Source organism: Colletotrichum truncatum, assembly GCF_014235925.2.
Source record: "Colletotrichum truncatum strain CMES1059 chromosome Unknown Contig_0011, whole genome shotgun sequence".
Lineage (NCBI taxonomy): Eukaryota > Fungi > Ascomycota > Sordariomycetes > Glomerellales > Glomerellaceae > Colletotrichum > Colletotrichum truncatum.
In genome coordinates, this window is record NW_027222408.1 from 532,913 (window position 1) to 548,602 (window position 15,690).

General features: G+C 53.4%; 4 protein-coding genes across 4 annotated transcripts, besides 1 other annotated feature; 3 read left to right on the forward strand and 1 right to left on the reverse strand.

Annotated features, from left to right (window-relative positions):
• Nucleotides 1-1,735: 1,735 nt before the first annotated feature.
• Nucleotides 1,736-2,719, reverse strand: CTRU02_214489 (uncharacterized protein; the record flags this gene model as incomplete). The annotated part of the gene is made up of 1 exon (XM_036730397.1): nt 1,736-2,719. The coding sequence occupies one exon, from the start codon at nt 2,717-2,719 to the stop codon at nt 1,736-1,738; it is 984 nt and encodes a 327-aa protein (XP_036577853.1).
• A 3,743-nt stretch (nt 2,720-6,462) lies between these two features.
• Nucleotides 6,463-6,549: a sequence feature (Short protein (CTRU02_214490, KAL0930415.1) was converted to a misc_feature.).
• Nucleotides 6,550-8,597: 2,048 nt separating this feature from the next.
• CTRU02_214491 (zn 2cys6 transcription factor) lies at nt 8,598-11,262 on the forward strand (the record flags this gene model as incomplete). Its single annotated transcript, XM_036730398.1, has 7 exons — nt 8,598-8,948; nt 9,025-9,104; nt 9,340-9,422; nt 9,568-10,117; nt 10,184-10,293; nt 10,343-11,044; nt 11,168-11,262. The coding sequence occupies 7 exons, from the start codon at nt 8,598-8,600 to the stop codon at nt 11,260-11,262; spliced, it is 1,971 nt and encodes a 656-aa protein (XP_036577854.1).
• A 1,784-nt stretch (nt 11,263-13,046) lies between these two features.
• On the forward strand, nt 13,047-14,350 carry CTRU02_214492 (uncharacterized protein; the record flags this gene model as incomplete). Its single annotated transcript, XM_036730399.2, has 3 exons — nt 13,047-13,131; nt 13,196-13,266; nt 13,322-14,350. The coding sequence occupies 3 exons, from the start codon at nt 13,047-13,049 to the stop codon at nt 14,348-14,350; spliced, it is 1,185 nt and encodes a 394-aa protein (XP_036577855.2).
• An 86-nt stretch (nt 14,351-14,436) lies between these two features.
• On the forward strand, nt 14,437-15,144 carry CTRU02_214493 (uncharacterized protein; the record flags this gene model as incomplete). The annotated part of the gene is made up of 1 exon (XM_070206251.1): nt 14,437-15,144. The coding sequence occupies one exon, from the start codon at nt 14,437-14,439 to the stop codon at nt 15,142-15,144; it is 708 nt and encodes a 235-aa protein (XP_070060025.1).
• Between the last annotated feature and the right edge of the window lie 546 nt (nt 15,145-15,690).

Genomic DNA, 15,690 nt, shown 5'->3' on the forward strand with positions numbered 1-15,690 from the left:
AGAATGCAGGGAACACCGATCGCTGGCTGCATCATACCCATGGTTTGATACTACATCTACTTCACACACCCGCCCATAAGCATGCAGTGCTTCCTCAAAATGAGAGGAAATGGACTAGGTGTCAAGATGCTGTTGGACGCCAGGCTTTGCATAAGCCAATTTCAAAGCTCTTGTTCTCTCTCTCACGGAGAAAGCCGTCAGGTCGCGTATTCGTTCTTGGGAATGGCATGATTTACTGCTATACCGCGTCTTGGTCTCGCCAAAACAACGAAAAGGGAACAGTAAACCCACTTGTGGCCCTTTCTCCTCTCTGTGTTTTCTACCCTTGTTATCACGCGACGCGCAAATGATGGCCGGTGCCAAGGTCTCGCGGAAGCTGTGCTCCCAGATCCGGAGTGGAGAGAGATTTCCTTTACGGTTTAGGTCTTGCATGGCTGCCATGTGGGATGACTGACTAGCTATGGAGACCGGCTCTCGCTTTACGAAGTTTTTTGTGCGTAGAAAATAGCCGAAAGAGAGGGGGAACAGGCCTTGGTTCTGCTAGCGTTTCTGCTACTCATCACTCATCAGCGTCAAATTTCAGCCCTGGAGTGTCACCCGCCTGCTGGTCGGGCTCTTCGCCTTATTCGGGAGAAGGGCCCCGTTTGTTAATGTAGCAGCGAACCGGCCAAATTTTGAGATGCGAGAGAATTCTTCATTTCGCTCCAGAGCCGCCATCTTCTTTTTTTTTTTTTTTTCTCTCTCGTCTGTCAGGGATGAGCTGGCTCGATGGATGGATTAGCTTGTCTGCCTGGCCCGAATTGCCATGTGGCCTGTACCAGGACCACCCTGGAGTGACCTTCGAGACGATTCTCTGTCGATATAATCTCTCTGTTCATCTCCACCGATCATGAAATTGTGTGGACACTAACCACTTTTAACAACATCGAGGAGATATCCTTGGCACGGACGGGAGTGGGCATGAAAGGCCGTCTTCTTGACAGACAGCATATGGAGGAAGCGTGTCGAGACCATGCTAGCATACGCGAACTCTCACATTGTTGTGGTTCATACACACGGAGCTGATCACCCCAACAAGCAATGGGAGCCACTGGGAACCAACAAGCAACACGAATTCCCGCATTTACGGTGGCTAAGTCAACAAGGCCCTGACACACGCATATATGCCTATTTTGTAAGGACATCTTCCACAGATGCGATGATGGCTACGCCTAATACCGTGTCCCAATAAAGGCGTCTGCTCGCCAAGTTGTCTGCCCGCTTGCCTAATCATGCAGGTCAATTGAAAAAAACCCCTGCACCAACAGAGCTCGGGCGATGTGCGCAATATGGACAATGTATCCCCTTTTGATCGACCGGTGAGGGGGGGCGTAAGCGCGGCACGGCTCGGCCAGTTCTTCCTTCACATTGGATTGATTGTCAGCCACCTGTATTTGTTTTTCTTTGCACAGACTTCGGGGCATGCCTCAGATAGGCCGCTGCCAAGCCCCGTGATACTGTCTGTGTGTCGGGGCTAATTGTACGATGATGGACTGAGGACATGTGAGATGAGCACAATGATGAAGCTATTGGGAATCTGTGACAGGTTGGCCGTTGGACATCGTGAGAACCAAGGGCGTCTTGGTGGCAAGCCAAGCAGCCGTTTTTACCGTCCGCGTCAGCAGTGAGAAGTCGTGCTTTGAATGACTGAATGGCTTTCTCCCCTCCCTCCCTCCCCCCCACCGCCTTTTCTATCTCATGGCCACAATTCAATCTTATCCCACCCATTGGATCTTTCCGCCCCGTCATCCGGCTTCTGGTCCCCGCCGGCCTCCGCGCCGACAAACCGATACAGCCACCGCCGCGGATCTTCCGCGTCACTCAGGTCCGTCTGGTCTACCTCGGTCGGCACAATCACCACGACGCGGAAATTGGCCCTCGCTACCTTGTCCTGAAGGTCCTGGACTTTCTGTCCCAGCTTGTAAGTCTCATCGGGTGGGTTCGCCGACCGGGAGGTGCCGGGCTCCGGGTTGCGGAACGTCCCTCGCATCCCGGGGCTGAGGTTTCCAAAGTGCGCCGTCAACTCGCGGCCGAAGCTCCATTCCTTGTCCGAGACGTGGTCTCTGACTTCCGAGGGTAGGTCCTCCGCCTTTCTCCTCTCGCTCTCGGACTCGGACAGCTTCCGCATGTTGCCGAGGATCTTGGAGCGGAGGTCTGCGGCGGCGGGGGAGTCGTGCTCGACGTCCGGGCCGAGGATGTACGCCTCACCGCGGACGCGCCACTGGACCTTTGCGTCCGTCCAGAAACACGCCTCCACTGGCGCTCCGCCGCCTGAGCCGGCTGCTCCCGCCGTCGGCGTCGCCGAGCCGAAGAAGTCGGGCACCTTGGCCATGCGCGCGTCTGTGGTCAGCGTGAGCATGTCACTCTCGTAGACGGGCGGGTTGAGCTCGGCCGTGTTTTTGGGGTTGACGGGGAGAGACGCCCAAAGACCTCTGAAGATCACGGTGCGCAGGCGCGGCGAGGCGGAGGTAGTGCTTCCTGATGCTGCGGCGTCGGAGGGCGCGGCGTGGATCGTCGCGAGGGTGAATTCAGGTGAGGCCATTTCTGTCACGTTTTGGAGGAACGGCGCACGCCACGGCGCGGGACCCGCGGCGGGGGACGACGAAGACATTTTGCGGACTGGTGGGAGGTGATGAGATAGTTGGCTTAGTCGGCTTGTGAGGTTGCGGACGGGAATCATGTGTGTTTTCGCCTGCTTGTGTGAGTATGTGATGTTGGGTGTAAAGAGGTGAGGAGGGTCTTTGCGCACGGGTTGAGGTTTTTGGAACGGAGTTGCGGCGCGCTTGTCTATGATTCATCACTGGACCCAGTTTCGGGCCGTCATACCACGTCAACATGAGGTTTGGGGACGCTTCGGACAGCGATTGGTTTGAGGAAAATGATAAGTTTGGGGAAGTTTGTTTTTTTTATGTTGGTACCTTGGCGCATTGGATGTGAAGCCGGTGTATTTAGATGAGAGTTGATTTGAGGTTTGTATCCTCATGTCGTCACGACTTGAAATGAGCAGATTTCTCACCATGAATTCGCGACTTTTGTCAACTACAACAAGAGGTGATTTGATTTCAGGAAATTCCTATATTGTGAGAACTGTCTCGGTCAATTGAGTTTCGGAAGCATTTGAGCGTCATCGGACGATGTTGAGGTGGTGCTTCGGCGGCTACTTCAGATGGACAGCGACATGATTGATCAGCGCATTCATTGGACTCATTTGACATGAATCGGTGTCGGTAAATTGCATCGGCACAATAACGAATAGCATCTTTTTGTACGTTGTAAGTCTGTCAGATACAACACCAACTGATATACTAACAGCCTAAGCCTTTGTTCGGGCTCAACAAGCCTGCTTGTTGTGTTACGTAGACACGATTGAATAAGATGATTGGCAACTATTCTATTTCCCATTTGGAGACTGTTTTACTTGTTATGACGGTTGCAGAACGACCGATGGCGAGCTCCTGTTGGTGTGAAGTTGACCCGGGTTAGCGAAAGGGTAGGAATGTCAAGAAAATGGAGGCAAAGTTGATGTACATGACCCTTACGCCTTTCTTGATATACCACTCTCGCCATTGGCTTAGGTCACCTTCCTCAAGCATTGACTGAACTTTTCGAAACTGTTCTCCTAGGCATGCATATCAACATCGTCAACTGAGATGCGGCTCACTCCACGAAATCCTGAATGTGTCCCTCGTGCAGTATTATTTTGCATCTTTGTTGGGTCTTCTCAGATTCTAGCAAAGCCGGTCACAAGTGATAGAAAGACCAATTATAAAGCGCTTCCTCGGGATCCTGGGTCCTAAGGAACGCCCTGCCCACAAGGCAGACGGGGTAGGTAACATCGTTTGCTCGGCTTCCGCGATATGCTTTATAATCGTTGGATAACGTTGCCCCTTTTCTTCCCTGCAATAGGCCACCACCCAGCGGCATCTAAAAGGCTACTCAAGCCCCGGAAAACTTTTTTGTTGTGAGTGGGAATTCGGCAGTTATGAAAACCTGCCGAGATAGGACATGAGCAAATGCCATACCCCACACTCTCCGTGGACTCATGAAAATTACTTGTGTAGAGAAATCTTCCTACATTTAAAAGCTGAAGATCTTGAACACGGCGTACTTGATCATCCCATTAACAAAGCGTTCTTTGGAATGTATGGCAGAGCGTTGCTGCTTGCTCCAAGCCGCAGAAAACTGGTGGCCATGTTCTTTAGAAGCCTTATCCTATCGGCTGCTGCTTGACCTCATGGTTGCCAAGGATGAGGTAAGGCCGCTTAGGGCCCTTTATATATACTTACTAGTTTTGTTAACGCATACACTTGGTTTCATGGGTACACTGACTCTCTACAAGCTCTCGGCGTACTAGCGACACTGGCGATCACCATCGATACATAAGGTCTACGTCAGAACATCAAGAACAACAGGGATAGACAACAAGCTGTTTGTATACTGTGTGTATTGCGGGGTAAAGGTAGCTATTAAGATGGAAATACTTGAAGCCTTGACAAAGTGAGATCAAGCAGCAGCCGACGGGATACCTCGGGCCGCCCGCAGCGTTGGGTTTAGTGATAACGTCAAACTTTTCTACCACTCGGATTTCCCACGTATCAACTTTCTCGTTCGAGTCAAGCACATGGAAGGAAGGGAAGGAGTCGATCAAGTGAAGTCGGTAGCCATACCGAAGCTCAGTAGAGAAGCAAATTATCTCATTGATGTATTTTGAGATTCATAAAGTCATGTGGATGGCTTAGAGATGATGGCAGAGTGCCGAAGACATTTTCCCCAAGACAACAAATCCAATAAAGTGTGACAGTGGACAGTATTATAACTCAGAATAACAAGTGACCATTGGAAAGGGGGACATAAAGATGCCAATTAACGAGTTATAGTTCAACTGACGCTATCGAGGTTTCGGTATGTATCGCGAACGTTATACCAGATTCTGTTTGACTATAAGACCAGTCACCACGGAAATTCTATCCCATTATCTATGTCTCCACGAGAGAAACCTAGCCGGTGTCGATCATATACACGAACGTCTCGGCATTAGCAACGCAATCATACGAATAGCCACAGCGAATGGCTTGTACTATGTACTGATGCAGCAAGGCGGGCAGTCCACATCCTCGAACCAACATGAAAGAAGTCAATACAGTGCCATTGAGACAACTGTATCCGGCTTCCGACAACGTGGCCTCATGCAAGATGGTTTACAGTCATCGCTGGGGTCAGCCACAGCCGTCCACGCGGCCACTCGTTGAGCTGCGCGATCCGGTTTCGTCATCTCAGGAGATCATCATGATAGCTACGTATTATAGAAAATGCGCCTGGGAGCTTCTACGGAAGTTTTGCGGTTCGGTTAATTCTTGCTTTTCTTGGGATTAGGACATGTATCCTAACGCAGAGAAGGAGAAGCGGGTGGCGTCAAGGATGCCGGTAATTGAGAAGAGCCTATAGTGCTTCTACGGCATAATCCAGTGCCGCCAGTAGTTTTCAAGCTCCTAAAGACAATGGCAGAGACAAATTGAAATACATGCCGCAGATGGAACGCATGGGGCACTGCATTTGAAGCATGGTGGTGCAACCTTGGCGCGGAGGTGAGATAGTTACAACGTCACCAATCTTTGATCGCTGACCAGCCACCTTGGCTGATCGCAGCAAGTAAAGCGATTGTCATCACCCCTTGTCCCCCCGAATTCTTTCGGAAACTTTTCATCAGAGCACGCAAGACCATGGGAAAGGACCACAGGGGTAATAGAGAGCTAGGGCGATCTGTCAGCGAGAGCAGTTACCTCACACGAGGAATCCGGGATATTGCCTGGGTCAGACGTGCCGGTTTGAGATCTTATACTGGCAAAAGCTCAACGTAGAACCCCGATCAACTAAGCCCAAATTGTAAGTTTAGCGACAGGAACGCCAGCATTTGGCGCAAGTTGTCACAGTTCGAGCTTGCATTTATGCCCTTCAAATTTAAGTGTAGGTAAGTAACTATGAGACAAGTGAGTCACAGGGCCGTAGTAGAATGGAGGGGAATAATACAAACAGATACTGGAAAGGGGCATGTCAACAACAATGGCAATAGAAAGGCCCTTTCCTCGTGAATACCACGACTAGGTAGGAGTGGCTTCCAAGATAGGCTATCGCTGTCCTGGATGTAATAAACTGACATCCATGTCCGTCGATATACTGCTACAGATAAGAGCGAATGGCGGAGAATACACAGCTTCAACCATTCCGAGAATGTGCCATTCATCACTTACACCCACTCACTGTTTCACTCCCAAGGTGGAAACAGTTTTAGTTCTAGGCAGTTAGGGATTCTTTAACCGGGCCTCTAAAGATCACCCTAAACCAGCAATAGGGGCAGGTACAATAGGGAGGAAGTAGTTGTCCAAATCTAAAAAGATTTGACTCGCACGCTCAAAAAGCAAAAGAATGCGCCGAGGGGGAATCGAACCCCCGGCTCCCCGACGCTGCTTGATGGCAACGGAGAATTTTACCACTAAACCATCGGCGCGATGATTCCTATGATTGGATGATGGTGATGATATAACGGCCTACTATAAAGCATGAGTGGAACCCTGGGCTAAGTGTCTAACAAGGGTGCCTTGGCGATATCGGCGGGTGGTAAGGATATTTCGGCGAAATTACCGGATGAGAGAGCCATAGTAAATGCCTCGACGGGGCGTTCAGTACGGAGCCCGTTGCCCTGTTATTACAGACCTTGGAACTAACTAGTTTTTGTTCCCGGTCACGAGTCGACGGCGCGCGGCAATGGACTGTTGAAAAGGCCGGGGACTTAAGTTTTTTTGTCAGCAGCCGAGTCACGTTGGTGACGTTGATGCGGGTAGAAGTGCGCAATCCTGGTAATTCTCCGGCCTAGCCTGACCGAGAAAAGGAATTGCTGTCGTGGACTCGAAAGGGAGGTTTAGTTTGACATGGGAAAGTCTATAGAAGCCCGTGAGTATTGAGGGAAAAACAAAATAAGAATAAAAACTAAACCACAACCTACGTAGTACTAAAAAGTAAGAAGGCGGTGGAATGAAACGTGTCTAGCATTAACCCGGCGCGAGGTGCTAAAGTCGGCGGAGTCCAGCAGGGCGGAAAGGGTTTAAGGTAGCCCTTGGCCAACTTTAACGGAACAATTGCCCTCTTCTGGGACCAGGCTTCTCAAGAGTCTAGCAAACCCGGCATTCCAAATTCCATGCTGTCGGAGCTGGGTGTAGTCATCCCAACATCTGTTCCGGCGGCTTGAACGCAAGGCTTTTACGGCAGGCCTTCGTGGGGAGACGGTATATTTTGTTCAGCACGAACAAGAAAAGCGTTGTCCCCCGGGCAGAGGCGATTAGCGGCTACTGATCGCCTATGCAGGATGGGGAATGGACCAAAACTAGGACCCCAACCCTCTAAACAGGTCTAAGCAGGCATGCCGTTAAACGGCCGGCAATTGACCTCGGTCGAGGATGACTCGGGGAGGGGCCGTTGGTGTGCCAGGTATGTTGATTATTCAGTCAGCGGCGCGTGATTGCATCCATCTGCCTGTCTGTTCCCCTCTCGTTATGAGTGAAGTTCGAAGGAGGACGCTGAAACTTGGTCGTCCATGGCCATCAACATGTTTTGGAGCAAGGAAAACCATAAAGAAGACATATATTTTAAATTTTTAGTTGGAAAACTAAACCAAAGCTCAAGGCTGGTTAGCGAGCTGCTGTCCTTTTCCTTTCTATCATTCATCTCCTTTTCCTCGTTTCTTCCCATCTCTTTTTTCCTTTATTTTTGTTAGCTTGGAATTAATTAAGTTGGAGACTATAACACTTTGATAACTGGTTTTGGTTTGGACCAGAGTGGGAAAGCCGAACGGAGGACGTGACTTCTTTGGATGCGTACGGAAACTGGCTGGCATTTCCCCTCTTTTCCCCCCCCCTTCAATATTCCCAAACTCTCCTTCCCGTCTCTGATTCCCTCCTTATTCCCAGCTTTTTCCCACCCCAAAGAATTCCCGCCGCACTGCACCGCGCCGCCCCCCCAAAATCTGAGAGCGTGAGTGAGTATTCCCGTTCCGCAATCGCCTGTTTATTCCCAGTGACCCCGTCCACCAAAAAAAACAGCGACCTCCGATTCCGAACACTGAAAGCACGGCGACACGACCCAAGCCCGCGCCGCTGTCTGCCGACCACTGTGGTTTCAATTCGTCCTTATTCCCGGCAACGCCCAGTCTTCTCAACTTCGCACGCTCCGGAATTCTACCTGCTTGTGTGTCCATTATTTTCAATCCCCCGATCCGGTGGTGGACCGGCACGGGCTGGGGATAGGAAAACATTCCCGGAAGAGGCGCCAGTACCGCAACACAGCCCAGTCTTCTCCGTCATCACGGCGCGCCCAGACGGCGAATTGAGGAGCACACGGGGGAAAGAATTACTGGCATTCATTTGCAATCGGCGCAGCGCAATCATCTGTGTCGTCAAAAGATCGGTGCTGGACCGGAGCGGAAGGAGAAGATCTAACCGAGTCGATTGGCTGATCGATTTTTACGACCGGCTGCAGTCAGCATCAGCATCAGCATCATCATCGCCATGGCGCCTCCAGACCATTCACATCAGCAGCAGCCGTTCACACCAAGCTCATCCTCAACAGCAGTTTACGCGTCGCCAGCATCAGAATACGGTCGCCTACCACCACCTAGACAAACTACTGGGCCTGGTGCACCAACACAGCCAGCCGTGACGGCCACTTCAACACCATCGTCATCAGTACCACCCACTCAAACTTACCCCTACAACGGCGTCAAGTCGGAAGATAGCATCGCCGGGGACGACTCTGCCAGCCCTGACGGACTGCACAACCCAGACGAACCTCCCAAGAAGAAGCAGAAGCGTAACAAACCAACCCTGTCCTGCCACGAGTGTGTTGAACGCAAAACAAAGGTTCGTTCGCTTTGACCTCGTCAGCTCTTTCATACATGACTCTCTCTCTCTATTCCTCTCTCCTTCTTCCATGCAGTCTAAGCTTCCTCTGTCAGCAAGGCAAATTGCTTTTGCTTCCCCTCCCCCCCGCACGCACGCGCACCTCGGTGGCCCACCGTGAGTGTCGCGCCGGTGCTGACAATGGTCCGAAGTCTCAACCTGACCATCCTGCGACCTGTCTGCTGCTATTTACGGGGAGACTGGCCTCATGGGGCCATCTACACCGCACGTGGCATCCACGCTTCTTGAACTCTGTTTGGTTTTCAGTCTCTGGTGTTTCCCCAACGGGAGATCATTTTAGCCTTCTTGCATGAAGCTGGACCGCCATAGTCATGACTAACACCTCTTCCAGTGTGATCGAGGCAGACCTCATTGTCTGGCCTGCATCAAGCGCCAGACAGAATGCAAATATGCTCATGTTGCAAATCTGCTCGAGTAAGTTTATACCTCCTTTCTGAAGTATAAGAAGAAACCAGAAAAAAATTAAAAAGGGCCCGCCAACTTACAATCCCTAGGGAAACGACAAGGTCAGCCACCAACGGCCGACGCATGACCAAACCCCCCAAGAAAAAACCTTCAGATGGCAATACGATTCCCAACATTGCCGACAGGGGCCTCATAGAAGGTCGGGGCTTCACGTCTCGCGGCTCTGTCGGCTCCATCGCCTTCTCATCTTCCACCGGCTTGCTTTCTAATGTGCCCTACTCCCTGCCGACGGCTAGTAATGTCTTCGGCATCGGTTCTGAACACCCTTTCGCGAACTATTGGACTTGTGAGGGTGGACTGCCCGAGGTCATCTCCGTCCTGCCAGACAAGATCCAGGCCGACATTTTGCTGGCGCAGTACTTTGAATGTGTTGACCCGGTGTACCCGATGATGCATCGGCAGACCTTTTATGCTGATTACGAGCACTTTTGGAGCCTGAGCGCCGAGGAGAAGAACCGCGTGGATGCTGCTTTCATCGGGCTTATTTTTGTGATGCTGGCGCTGGGCACGCAGTTTGTGACGTCGACCTCACCCAAGGATGGGAAGCAGACGGCCGAGTTTTACGCATCTGCGAGTAACCAGGCACTGCGCATGTTTTCGTATTTGAGTGCTGCATCTCTACGGTCCATTCAGGCCATGGTATTGTACGTCCTACCTTGAAGCTTGAGACGCCATTGTCGAATCCTGAATCACGAGGCTAACGAAACTAGGCTGACCTACTTCTTGATCAACGACAACCATGCATCAGATGGGTGGGCATTCGCAGGTATACTCATACGCCAAGCCTACGCCATGGGCTTACACCGCGACCCCAACATTGGTAAGAACCGTCTACGTCAAGCGCTGGCAGCGATACTAACCCGCACCAGTCACCCCCGAGGCGACCATCTTTGAGAAGCAACAGCGCCGCAAAGTCTGGCAGGCCGTCCTGCTCCAAGATACCTTCTTAACCGTTCTCCTCTCCTTGCCCCCCTCGGCAACACACACGGACGTCTCGGTCGAAGACCTGCTCGACGATGGCTCGGCCATCGCGTCAAGCGACCCTACAGACATCGCTTACATCCGCGGATCCTGGACGCTCGCCAATCTCGTCCAGGAGACCATCTGCTCGCCGCGGTCCCTCGACATGCCCATCTGCACGACGGCGCGGCACAAGTCGAAGCTCGTGGCCGACTTCCGTGCCGTGTATCGCTCGTTCCCGGACGTCTTCCGGTCATGGGACGCCGAGAACCTCACGGCGCTGGCGAGGACGAACAAGCGCGTCGTCCGCCAGACGTTGTTCCTCACAAGCAACTACCATCACAACATCATGCTTGTGCACGCCTCGGAGAGTCCCGATGTGCCGGTGAACGTGCGCGGCACGCTCGAGGCGGCGCACGAGGCCATCAACTCCTTTTTTCTGTTGTTCAACATCTTTGAGCTGGAAGCGCGCGTGTGGTGGGTCTTTAACCATCGCGCGTTCCTGGAGGCGCTGTGCATCGGCAGCGTGCTCCGGGAGACGGCGAAGGACCCGGCGGCGACGGAGGCTGCGGAGCGGGATCCGCTGTTTGTCAGGGCCAGGGCCGACATATGTGAGTTTTTGCCCCTTTTTTTTTTTTTTTTTTTTTTTTTTTCGTTTCCTTGTCTTTGCGCGTCGTGTCTGTGGTGTGGGGTGTGTGTGTGTGTGGATGATGACGGCTGACGGCATGTCACAGCGCGCATGATTCAAATCATGGAGTTGATGGGCGAGGGGGACCAAGGGTCCGATGTTGCGCGGGCCCGTGTCCAAGTGTTGAAGGACCTCCTATGAAGGCCTCGCCCCGTTTTCCAAACAACAGGTATGCCCGCTGCGGCATAGGCGTCTCTGGAATTCTGCTTTGCAGATCTCATGGGTGTGCTGCCTGTGGGGATTCCGGCATCTTTGTGTGTTGAGCTATGTTCACGGGTAGGCGGCTGTGGGAGTTTGGTTCCTTGTGCATTTTTTTTCAAAGTCATGTTCCCCTTTGCGAGGCGTTTTGCGGATGGGAGTGCGTATGGTTTATCCACTTCATTCCCAAATCCAGAACTGCATGGGATGATGAATAACTCCTCTATGGGGGAGGGGGGACTCACCCTACCCCTTGTTCGAGGAGGTTAGCATATTGCTTAATCATAGGTTAATGAGCCTTTTACTTTCAAAAACCCGCTCTCCCTCTTCCTTCGCACCACATGTTTCCCATCATGGGAAGATGGCAGTGAATCGCTACTACTGCGTAGCCACTTTTGAAGATCCACTTGTGTATACTTCCGGTGGACGGGGGGGGAAAGATTGGAAAAAGGCAAACACCCGGAGTACCTGATTCATTACAGGACGAGCATATTCCGAAACGGCGTCGCCGGCCGCCAATATCTGCAGATAAAATAGTGGCGAGCGACGCGGCAGCAGTGCCGAACAGTATCGATCATGGCGGTTCCCTCTCCTGGGCCCGGTGATGAAAAAGATAAAAAGAGGGTCCCGGGACCCAACGTCTTCCCCCCACGTCCCGTAACCTACTATGTATACATAGTACCATAGTATGTGTTGGTGAGGAATACTCCGTAAAAATAATAGAGATTTACCCAGTGAGGACAGGCATTTCAGGGACCCAGGAAAATTGCTAAGGCGCTGGGTGGTTCGCATCATCCCCACTGGAACCGCCCACAGGCCCGATGCTTAGCCTCGCCAGCGCACTTTTTCATTGGTTGGCCTCGCTGTAGCGTTGGTCCGGGAGGGCACCTGTTGCAAGGTACGTACATGAAGCACTGACCAATCTGGCATATGTCGACGGATCGAGGAAGAGAGGACTCGTCAGCTCGTCGGAGCTGATTGGTCATGGCGGTCCAGCTTCGTCGGGAGGATTGCGCAGCCCCAATGTCCCTGATGCTCTCCTTGATGTGCCCACCTCTCTTTGGGCTGGGCGCTTGTTCGTCGTGACGGGCAGTGCTGCCAGAGTCAGTCCCTCCACCCATGGACGCGTAGGCCTCTCATTCGTCTGCAGGATGAAGTCGGTTTGGAGTTTTCCCTCTTCTCTCTCTTATTCTCCCCTTCCTTTTTTAATTTACACTACATCACTTTCAACTTGTTAGTGAAAGTGTGAATCCCCTCACTCGTTTTTTCTGTTGTTTGTTTCGTTTCGTTTCATATTATAAGTTGACAAAAGTGAGAAGTGAGAAGAAGAAGAAACGTGGAGGATACATCGATCCAAGGGGTGTAAGACGACCCGGCGACTTAGACCACTCACACACACGAAAACATACGTACGCCACTAGCCAGGCTGCCATTTTATCAAACTGGCCACGCCCTTCTCCTTGGCCTGGACCCAACCTACCTCATCCCACCTCATCACTCGACTTTGCCTTTTACAACTACGACGAGTACGACGACGACCCGGTTCTTTAGGCAGATATTCCTCGAGATACGAGGCCCGTCCCGTCCGCTTTCTCGCCCCGCCGGAAAGTAAAGGCAACTTCCTGACTTGCGTTGCCAAGGAACACATCAAACGATACCCTTCACGGAAGGCGTGTCTCTTATTGCCCATCGACAGTTAAAGTCTAACGAAGACAATCTCCGCCATCATGCGTGGCCTGGCGCAAGCTCTCCTGCTCGCGCCGGCACTGGCGGTAGCCGCTCCTTCGAGGGTCGAATCCGACAAGGTTCAAGGTGTGTTCTCACCTCACTCACAGTTGAAGACCAAGAGTTAAACACGAGAACTAACCAGTGAAAGATGTTTCCCCATCAACCTTTGTCACGTTCGACATTCCCCCAGGCTTCAACGAGGACCAGCCACGGCCTTATGTAAGTCGTTCTTCTTTGCCGCTTCTGAAACCAAAATCATCTAACCAAGCGGTAGACTCTTCACCTGGAGGTTGTCGAGGCTCCCTCCCCCTGCGCCTACCCCAACATCAGGGTGAACGACAACCCGCTCTCTCAGGGCGGCCACACTCTCGGCCGTGGCACCTTTGCCGGCGACCATGACGGCTCCACCTTCATCGCCTCCTGGACTGCCACCTGCGCCGGTGACGAGCAGCTGCTCCTCTTCAACCTCGAGTCCCTCGCCGGCCGCTCCCTGGCCTCCGATGTCAGCTTCACCGCCCGCTTCCGTCAGACATCCCCGGCATCCATCATCGAAGTCGTCGGGCCCGTCCGCGTGTCCACCGAGCGCCCTCAGCAACCCCCTAAACCCCTTCCCGAGCTGGACGGCCACATGCCCCGCCCTGGTGATGATGAGGATGGCCTTCTTGAGGACCCTCCTTTCCCGCCTCCTCCTCATCACCACGTCGGTAACCACCCCGACCGCCCTCACCCGCCGCCGCCGCCTCACCACGATCCCGAAGTCGACGCCGAGCTGCGCGAAATCGACTGCCTGCGCCATCAGCTTCATGCCCTGAAGCACCTCATCCACGAGAAGGAGTCCCGCCTGGCCCACGAGCACGGCATCCGCCCCCACCGCCACGGCCTGCGCGAGTGCGACTCCCTCAAGTGTGTCCTCGACACCCTGATGCACAGCGTCGGCGGCGGCTTCCGCGGAGGTTTCCACGGTTTCGGTGGTGGTCACCATCGCCGTCCCCACGGACCCCCTCACGGCCCGCCTCCCACCTGCGGTGCCTTCCCCTTCCCCGGCCACGGCAACCACACGCACGGAAACCACACAGCGCCGCCTCCTCCTCCTCCTCCTCCGGGTTTCTGCCACTGCCTGCCTCCTCCTGATGGCCCCCCTGACGGCCCTCCTGAGCCGCCTCACGGACCTCCTCCCCCGTTCGACGAGGAGCCTCCTCACCATGGCCCTCCCCACCACGGTGGCCCTCCCAACGACCACGGCCCACCTCCCCCTCCTCCTCCTCCCCCGGCCCTCCTGATGACGAGCATGAACACCCTCTAGCCCCCCAAGACCACCGCCGTCCTCACCCTCACAGCAACCACCACCATGGCTCTCCTCCTCCTCCCCCTCCCCCTCCGCACCACCACATGCCTCTCTTCGCCAAGATCTCCGCGTCCGTAATCTTCCTCGTGGGCTTCCTCTTCTTCCTCCGCGCCCGCTGCTCCTCGCGCCTCGCAGACCGTCGAGCCCGTCGCCAGCGCCGCCGCGAAGCCCGCGAGGCCCGCAAGGCAGCCTTCACGGCCTCCGTCCACGCCCTCTGGACCCGCATCTTCGCGGACCGTCGTCTCGACCACGCCACCTTTGACGACGAGGAGAAGCAGGCGTTCCTCTCGGGCCGCTACCGCTCCGGCTCCGGCTCCGGCGCTTCCGTCTGCAACGCCGCCGCCGCGGCCACCGTTGATGCCGACGATAGTTACGACGAGGACAGCATGTCTCAGGAGATTGTCGAGTTCCGCAACGCCGCGACAATGGTCACTGAGATGGTCGCTGCTGAGGAGAACCGCGCGAGGAGACAGATGCTCCTGGCTCAACAACGCCAACAACGCCAACAACAGCAGCAGCAGCAGCAGCACCAGATGAGGTCGATGGCCCCGCCCAGCCCGACAACGGCTTTCGCAGAGTACATGGGCGACGACGTGCTCCCCACCTACGACGAGGCCGCGCCGTCCGTGGTCGTGTCCGATGGCTTCAGGAGCTATTCGCCTGGCTCGAGCGAGTATACGCCCACCGCGCCCTCGGATGGACCCCAGCAGGTCGATGACGATGTGCCCGGGGAGACTACTTCCAAGCACTAGAAATATACTTCATTTTACATTTTCCATTTTGCGATTTCTGTTTTGGAAAGTTTGTTCGTTGTTTGAAAATTTGGTCAAGATATCCGGCATAAGATTACTCGTTTTTTTGTTTTTTTTTTTACTATGTATATATGGGGCGCTATCTAAACATTTTTGGTCTTCTGTGTGTGTACGTGTGTTTGTGAGGAACAAAGCTCAAGGGACAAGTCAGTCTGTGTGGGGAGGAGCATAATCACGGATTCGGGCGGGCTCGGTGTAGTAGTTATACTTTTTCGAACCATTACCATGGAATCAAAGTCGGTGGAGACAGCCTGCTGGGAGTAATGAGAAGCTCTAGAATCCACACCTATGCGTACACCTAGCCCCTTGTCCACTGTGGTTTGTTGTATAAGTGAAATCGAGGAATTGATATGTGCTTGGATTCAACGGTATAGCTATACACAAAGCATGGCCCGTCGTTTGTGGTAGCCATGTGCTGCTGGTGGATTGTGGAAGTAAACAGTAATGAACAATAATGCTCTCTTTCCGCGGTAAGTCGGATTATGG